The 8666-nt window shown below is 43.8% G+C and overlaps 1 protein-coding gene across 1 annotated transcript; it reads left to right on the top strand.

Annotated features, from left to right (window-relative positions):
* The first annotated feature begins 38 nt into the window (after positions 1–38).
* Positions 39–7619, top strand: TMEM208 (transmembrane protein 208). The gene is made up of 6 exons (XM_081018077.1): positions 39–187; positions 1391–1486; positions 3906–3965; positions 5017–5153; positions 6125–6209; positions 6991–7619. The coding sequence occupies exons 1-6, from the start codon at positions 182–184 to the stop codon at positions 7126–7128; spliced, it is 522 nt and encodes a 173-aa protein (XP_080874203.1). The 5' UTR covers positions 39–181; the 3' UTR covers positions 7129–7619.
* The last annotated feature ends 1047 nt before the right edge of the window (positions 7620–8666 follow it).

Raw genomic sequence — 8666 nt, 5'->3', positions numbered from 1 at the left:
TCCCCTCTCTCCATGACGACGGCGCGATGCTTTTCGGGAGTTGTAGTCTTCCAATGGACAGACGTTTGTTGTCCGCGTCTGGCCCGAGCGATGACGTAGTGATCCCTGTGCCGGAAGTCTTGCTGTGCTGACTTGGTGGGTTTTCTGCCTGCCTGTCGTTGGGACTCGCCGTAGAGCCACCATGGCGGTGAGTGAAGGGGCCCGAGCGTGGAGAGCTTTCGAGCGTGTGGGGTGGGGATTATTGTGCGCGGGGAGCCAAGCCTGGCACGGATCGGGGCCGGAAGAAGGTTGTGGGTTCTCTCTGGCTAAATCATACTTAGAGGAGACCCGTTGGAATCATTGGAGTTGACTTCATATGTGTCAGCTGGTGTATGTCATGTGCGACGTATTCGGATGCAGTCCTCGATATTTTTACACCCCCATTCAGGATCAGCTTTCATCTCTGCATATTTCCCCCTTTCCTGTGCAGTTTTATTTTATTTTTATTTTTTAACGTGGTGCCAGCTATGTGGCACTTCACAAAGAACTGGCGTGACAGGCCCGCCCCCAAATTTGCATGCAATTTTAAAAGACACTTGGAAACAAGCGAAGACGGGGTGGGGGGGAATAGAGGTATAAGTAGAAAGAGGAAGAATATGTGATTACTCCTGTTATATGTACAGTACTTTAATGGGCTTAAGGTTGTAACTGGGCAGCAAGGTGTAGTAAATAAAGCTGCTGAGAAACCTTTTGGAATTGTTGGAACCTAGACTACTTAAGGTAAATACTCTCTCCCACTTTAATATTACAATTCTGTAAATTGTAATTGTTAAGTTGTGGGTGAACATATCAGACGACACAGCGATTCTTCAAAGCAGCTCTTTATTCATAAGCTGGAATAGAACTGAACTGAACAGCTAACAGCTCAGCCGGCCTGCTTTTATAGGCAGCCGGCTGTCAACATTGTAGCAACAACAACCCAGGGTTTCCCGCCTAAAGTAACTGATGTGGACCTGAGTGAAAACTATATACATGATACTCCTGGTGGCCAGGGTGAGAACTTCAATACATAACAGTAATAATTGCATATTCTTCGTTTGTTTACCCCGTCTCCATTTCGGAACACTGCCACTTCAGTTTTAGCTTTTGTGCTGGTTCTACTCTACTCTGCGATTCAGAAGTCCAGAGTGTTGGGTTTGGGTAGGAGTCACCTGGATTCAAATCTCAGATGAACTGGACAGATTGAACTATTTCACAACCTTGTTGTGCAAGAGAGAAAATAACTCACACAGGCTCTTGTGAAAGATCAGAAAATAAGGGTAATTCTTTTTTTTTTTTATGAACTTCCTTGATACTGGCTTATTCAGCACATTTAGCATTTGACTCAATCCCTATTTTTCTATTTTTTCAGCCGAAGGGAAAGGTGGGAACCAAAGGTAAAAAGCAGATATTTGAAGAAAACAAGGATACCCTCAAGTTCTACCTGCGGATCATCTTGGGAGCTAATGTAAGTGTGTGATGCTCTGTGTGTATAGATTCAATACAGTGGACAAGGCCAGCCTGGATATTTTGGGCAGAAAGTATTTGCAGTTCTAAAAAACAAACAACCTTTAGTTCTGAATAGCTTATCTGCTGGGTGTCTTTCCCTCCCTTTTTACTTTGTGCAAGGCCCAAAGAAGTAAGAACTGATACCTCACATGCTGCAAGCTGTGAGATACCACTTCTAAGACTAAAATGTCAGGGTGGGAGAGATAAGGGGAACAGATATTATATGGGTGAGCACTGGATTTGGACTACTGCCCATCCTTGCCCTACGTAACATGGAGTTCAAGAGCCTGCATTGCTGCTGGAAAGCCAGTCTCCTTTTCTTTTTGATTGACAGTTCAGTTTCTTCATGGAAAGGATTATCAGCCTGCCCCCCCCCTCGAAAAAACCCCTTCTGGTCTGAGTGTGAGCCATTCATTAGTAAAGCTTGCATGTGGCAGATCCTGCCTACCTGGGGTGCTTGAGACTAGGTGATGGTTGGAGGCAGTGTGATTTAGTGATAATCAGGGCCAGAACCTAGGAAATTCAGAATTCAATCCCTGAACTGAGCCAAGCAACATGTTCAGCATGCAGCTTTTTATTACTGCAAAAAGCAGTCAGAGGGCAGGGGATGTGCATGATCAGAACTGTGGGACAACGGGGTTTAACTATTCTGTCTTAGGCTCCAGTCCAAACAAACCAGCCTCCTGTCACTGCCTCTCTGCCCCCCACCTTACCCTCTGCCCTGAAGCTGCTGTTTGCCATGGAAATGAAGCTGTTGAATATTTGATTTGTTGCATTTCTATCCTGCTTTTCATTCAAATGAATCTCAAAGCGCCTTACAAACAATAAATAACAATAACATAATAGAGCATGGATAGGCAAACTAAGGCTCGGGGGCTGGATCTGGCCCAATCACCTTCTAAATCTGGCCAGTGGATGGTCAGCATGTTTTTACATGAGTAGAATGTGTGCTTTTATTTAAAATGCATCCTTGGGTTATTTGTGGGGCATAGGAATTCGTTCAATTCCACCCCCCAAATATATAGTCCGGCTCCCCACAAAGTCTGAGGGACAGTGGACCAGCCCCCTGCTGAAAAAGTTTGCTGACCTTTGTAATAGAACATCACAAATACAGCATAAATCATATTAATTAGCAAATCATTAATAAAACAATTACCACCTGTAAAACACTATTAACCAAACAGAACTAAAAAGTAAGGTAAACATCATGATTGCAGCAAAAGTCATGTTATATGATTAACAAATCAATATGGCATTTAGAATCTATAAAACAATATTAACAACATTAACAAAATAGCAACTAAAAAATAATAAGCTAGGCATTGTTAACTTCATATACACATACTGCACACCCCATGACTCATAATCTTTCACTCTGTTCAGTTCATTAAAATACACATGTTGTTGGTGTCAATAGGAGATCTTCTGCCAGAGCAAAGGACAGCATTGGAAGGGTGGCTTCTGGTGGGACTATGGCACAAGGGTAAATAATAAAAGCAGACCAGAAACCAAAAGCTTTTTTATGCCACAGTCCCAATCCTGAAGCTGCTGTTTACATTATTGTTTTTAAAATGCACATTATGTCCAAACCATTTGTTTTTAACACACAGTCAATCACTGGGCCGATCAGAAGGGAGGTTGGAGATGATGCTTTGCCCATTTCACAGGGTTGGTTTGTTTTTTATTGGAATAACCAGGGAGAGGAAGGTGGAATGGATATACACTGTCCTGAGCCCTTTCAGATCCTATCTTAACTATTCTGTTCTTCTAAAGTAGCTACTCCATAGGCCTTTGCTCGTCATTCTTTCTAAAAAAACAAAAACAACCCTTAGCTATCAATAGCAACAAGACAGCCTGTGCCCATATCTGTCTGGAAGGGAAGGAACTTAGTATGAAGTTGTCACTTCATAAACTGCTGTGCCTGAAGATGGAACGGTGGGTTTGGGTTTCACCAGTGTGGCTTCATTCAGATTTAGATCAGACTAGTGGAACCTGCAATAAAACTTTGTAGTGTGGAGTGTTCCCAGTTCATTCTCTCTCCTTTCCCACTCCCCCACCCCAGTTTTTCCCTTCCTGTCCCAAACAGTCAGAAAGTATTCCATAGCTCACACAGCACTCATTGGGCTGTTCTGTGGGTTTCTCTTCCACCCCAGCTTTGTTTTCTAATGGTTTTTTGTGTGCTTCTGAAAAAGTTGGGGTTCCCCCTAGTCTGTTGCCTCCTCTCTCTTGTGTGTCCACAGTGTTGTTTGGGCTGCAATGGCACTCACTTCCAGAACTTATTTATACTACATTCATGTTTTTGATGCAAGAAGATTCAAAATTATTCTTTGTGTCTTCCCTTTTATGTGATTTCTGACATTTGCTTCCCTTAATTTCAGGCAATTTATGGAATTGTTAACTTTGTGGTCTTCTATGCAACAGCCACTGCCTGGAGTTGGGTGAGTTCAAAATGTCTGGAGGGAACTACGTTGGGGAAGGTGGTATACTCTGATAGTATAAATTGTCATCTTCTGAGGGAAGTGCAATCCAAAACCATGTTGTCTCCCAGCCCCTGAAAATAATGGAATTTATACCAACTTAGTAAAAATACTGTATCATTACCATATGAAGCCATATACTGAGATAGAAGATTGAGCCCATCTAGCTCAGTATTGTGTTAGCAGCACCTATGTGACCTCTCTGAGGTACAAGCCTGGTCAGTGTGTATTGAGGTCTTCGGCTGCCCAGATGACAAGACCCCCATCTCAGCCTTGCTGATGTGGTCCAAAGGAAAGCAGAGCAATGTATTTGGTGCCTGCTTGGCTGCAAGAGTTGCCAGAAGGAGGCATACAAGGCACCATCCAACCATTTTAGGGACTTTATTCTGGATTTGTGTAGTGTTTACTCCTTAGCCTTTTCTTCTCCCAAAGATACCCCACAAGGCAGCAGAAGTTTAGGATCAGTTTTCCTTCACTTAGATGGACTACCTTCCCAGGTTGACTAGCCCCATCTGCCCCTTACTTCCCTCTACTACAGCATGCTCACAAACCACCTTCTTGACCGTAAAAAGCCATTTAAGCCAGTGGCAATCACCGCATCTTTTGACACTGATGCAAGTTAAGTGTGCATGTGTGAGGAGGCAGTTTGTCCAGAATCTTCTGCCATTCAGTTTTTTCACTTTTTCCATGCTGTGCATAATTTTATAAAGTTTTTATCATGTCCTCCTCTTCTCCTCACCCCACCATGTCCTTCATTCCTAAGTTGAGCAAAAGCTGGACAGATGCTGTAGTTGAAAGAGTGCTACAATGTCCCTTTTGTCTCTACAGTTCTGTGGTTCTATGACTTTAAAAGGCTCCAAATGCTTTAGTCCAGGAATGGCTAACCTGTCACACTACAGATGTTTTTGGACTCCCAATTCCCAGCGCCACACCAAGCATAGCCAGTGGTGTCAGGGATGATGAGAGTACCATCTGGGTAACTACCTTGCTGATTTTTGTCTTCTCCTTGTAGATTGCATTTGTGTTCAGTTTGATGATCTACGGGGCCAGTTACCGCTCAATGAGCTCCATGGCAAAGCCTTCTTTTGCGGATGACGGCAGCCTTGCGGATGGTGGAATTGACCTGAATATGGAGCAGGGGATGGCAGAGTGAGTGTCTACACTACACAAGTCCAGGTGAGCAGGATCTGCTGCCTGAGTGCATACACAGATCTCCTTCACCCCTGAGCAGGAATCATATAAAGGTACTGGTGTCTTTGGGGAGCCATTGGCTGCTTCTCAGAGCTTTGTTCTCCAGCTCCTTCACTGAGAAACTGCGGGAAACTTCCTCCTTGTGTACACCCAGTGGTTAAGAAAAATGAAGTTCCTAAGTCCTTCCTTCTCACTGGCCCCTAAAATATGTTGCCGTTCTCACTCCTTGTCCTTTCTGCCGTTTGTCATCCCAGTTGGTGCAAACAAGTTACAAATAACTTTAGAAACCTGAATGGACTTGATGATGCTTAATATAGATTAAAAAGTATATGATGGACGTTGATTGTAAAAATGAAGATTTGAATTTCCTCTAAGGAGCTCAGTTATGCATTTAGAACTGGGATTTATGAGCTGTGGGATAATAGATTTATTCAGATTCAAAGTTCACATTTTCCTTGGCTTTTCTCAGAAAATATTATACCAGATGCCTTTGTTGCCGCGGTACTTCCAGCATCAGTGGCATCGCTAGAGGCGACTGAGAAAGACAGCAAAGCAGAGTGGCCGCTTAAGGGATCTTGCTGTGTTTAGGGAGGTGAAGCCAAGAGGAGCAGCATTTTGCTCCCTAGTGAGCAATAAGGTTTTTGAATTGTTATCCCTATAGATTAGGCGAGTGAACCTTATGTGCCAGCATCGAATAGTCATATTTCATGTTGTTTTTAACCAGGCTATTTCTGGAACACACACAGAGAGACCACCACCACTCCCATGCCATCCCTGCCTGCAGCCCCTCTCCTCCAGTCTCCAGACTCTATGGCAGAGATAGTTTTCTGTAGCTCTTCCTGCTAGTGAAAGGTTTTGGGACCACAGGGCTAGGCAAGGCTTTTATGTTCTGATCCAGTAATCACCAGCTTCTTCTTGTTTATCCTCAGGCATCTGAAGGATGTGATCTTGCTTACAGCCATAATCCAAGTCCTCAGCTGTTTTTCCCTCTATGTGTGGTACTTCTGGCTCTTGGTGAGTCTTTCTAGCTCCATTGTTTGGTACATAATGAACCTCTAACTTTCCTTTTCCACTGTGTCTGCAGATCCCAGCCGCTACCTGCCTGGATCAACCTTATACTCTTATCTGTGTTCAAAACAATGTTTTATTCTTCTTCCTTTTTTTGGAAATGAATAATTGGGAGAGGACTGTAAAAGGTCATTTCTGCAAAGACGTAGTCTGTAAATGCCATGTCTGCTGTTGGAGGCAATAAAGCTCAGAATACCAGTTTGCTGGGAATTTTTGGTGCAGGTGTCTGGTTCACCTGTGAGAGCAGCATGCTGGACTAGATGGGCCTTTGGCTTGATCCAACATTTTACGATGTTTGAATAAAAGTCATAGTTTTTCTCCAGATTCCAGGTTCAAGGAGAAATGTTGAATCAACTGCCCTTCTAATGCTGTCCTATAGAGATTAAGGGGTAGCTTTGAGAAATGAGAATTAATGTCAGGCTTCTCAATCTTGTTAAAGAAGTTCAGGCCTGGAAGTTCACGCTTATGGAAAAATTGGGTTATGAAATAAGAGTGAGAAGAAAAAACACAATGATAAATAACTTTTACTTTGTTTGGTCAGACTTCATTTTGCATGCAATGACAAAGGAACATGGCTTCAGACTACCTATTATTTGTAGCAACTAATAGAATACCACGCTGGTATGAAAATAGTTATTGGTATATATATATATATTGTAACTTGGGTTGCTGCATACCTGAAGGATCTGTAAAAAAAAGATCTTTGCCTCTATCTCTTTTTTTGCAGGCTCCGGGTCGAGCACTCTATCTCCTCTGGGTTAACATCCTAGGGCCTTGGCTCACTGCAGATTCTTCAGCCGCCAACCAGGAGCCCAACGAAAAGAAGCAGCGTCGGCAGGAACGCCGTCAGATGAAGCGTTTTTAGCTGTGCTCATGGAAATAGATATCATGCCACCTGTTGTCTCCATGTGGCTGCTTATCAGGGATGTGATTTCTTTTTAACCAATCAGAAACGTCAGGGGTTTCTTCTCTCTGCTGACCCTCCCCTTCTGTGACAGCAGTTCACTATAAGGCAGGGCTGTGGAATCTGTGTCTCCCCCCAGTTGCTGCCAAATTCCATCTCCCCATATTCCTGACCATCGGCCATGCTGCCTGGGGTTGATGGTATTTGGAGGCTCACAGCACCTGGAGGGTCACAGCTTCTCCATCTGCGCTATAAGGCTCAATTGTTTCAGGGGAAGTGTCACCAGGCAGATACTTGGCCTTCATCTGCTTTGTGGCAAGTGGGGAGGGGACCTCTTGGATGTCGGAGGTGTGTAAATATCTTTATAAAGTGATGCTGTAATATGAATCTAAGGGTGGAGGCACTGCAGAGTTTTAAGAAATGGTTCATTAAAAAAACCCAAAAGGCTATAAGAGTCTATGAAAGTGCTTGTGGCTGAAGTTGATTTTATATCATGACAACTTGTACCTTTCACATTTGTTGACCCATTTCTAAGTGGGCACAGCAAATAAAACCAAAATACAAAACAAGCAATAAACTTCAACAGTCAAAACAATAATTAAAGCCAGAGTTCACAAAAGATCGCATCCTATTTAAGGCAAAGAGAATAAGAGGCTAGTTGAGGTGTTTGAAAGAAGTTCTCATTTAAATCCTGGTGTATTTTTATTTTTAAACTGGCAGGTAGGAACCTCTGGCCGAAAGGTGGTGTGTAAGTATTTCATACGCAATTGTACACCTCCCTGTCCTCTATAACAACAAAGCTGAATTGATGAGGTTAGATGGGCCTCCCTTTGCAGTGAATTTCAGAAACCTAACACCACTACTCAAAAGACCCTGCACTGGCTTCTTGTGAATCTGACGTCCTTTGATGAAGGAGCTGGAAATCCCTTTTTCAAATCTTTGTGAGTTGTGGATTTCTAGCACTCCTGGAAATGTATTTATTCATTGGCACAAGGCTATTAGAGCCTCCTTGGAAATAGGGACAGGGGGGCAAGTTAAACTAATGGCAAAGACCAGCGGTATCTCCAAGCAAGGAAGAGGAAGGATGGTTGGAAGGAAGACAGGGAACAAGATTGGGCCTGGGGTTGAAGCTGCTTCCTGCAGCGGGAGGGGACAGAGGGCTGATAGCCTCCCCCTTAAAATAAACCAGCAACAACAGAAGGTGGAGGTGACCTCCTGCTGGTTCTCCACTTCAGCTTCATAGGAATGTCTTCAGGGGGCTTTGCTTAGGGAGAGGCACTTAGTATACCTTACTGGTGGCAATTCAGGGCAGAGTGGTGAGGGGAGCTGTTTTGCAAGAGGACATGGGCAGGATGGATGAAAGCCTCACAGAAGTAGCACCCCACCTTCCCACAGCAGAAATATTAGCACATAGCCCTGCATCTGGAAGACAACAACTGGAACAAACCATGCTAGGGCATGTTGACCCACTACCCCCAGCTCGCTGCTCCACCCCCAGC

The sequence above is a fragment of the Podarcis pityusensis genome, assembly GCF_964106645.2.
Source record: "Podarcis pityusensis genome assembly, chromosome: 8".
Classification (NCBI taxonomy): domain Eukaryota; kingdom Metazoa; phylum Chordata; class Lepidosauria; order Squamata; family Lacertidae; genus Podarcis; species Podarcis pityusensis.
The sequence above is the reverse complement of the archived record's forward strand: the minus strand, read 5'-3'. Positions and strand labels throughout refer to the sequence as shown.

What these genes read in the sequence shown, in the direction of transcription:
- TMEM208 (XM_081018077.1), top strand. An exon ending in CAGCCACTGCCTGGAGTTGG is followed by an intron (nt 3,966 to 5,016) that starts GTGAGTTCAAAA and finishes TTCTCCTTGTAG; the next exon opens with ATTGCATTTGTGTTCAGTTT. An exon ending in TGTGGTACTTCTGGCTCTTG is followed by an intron (nt 6,210 to 6,990) that starts GTGAGTCTTTCT and finishes CTTTTTTTGCAG; the next exon opens with GCTCCGGGTCGAGCACTCTA.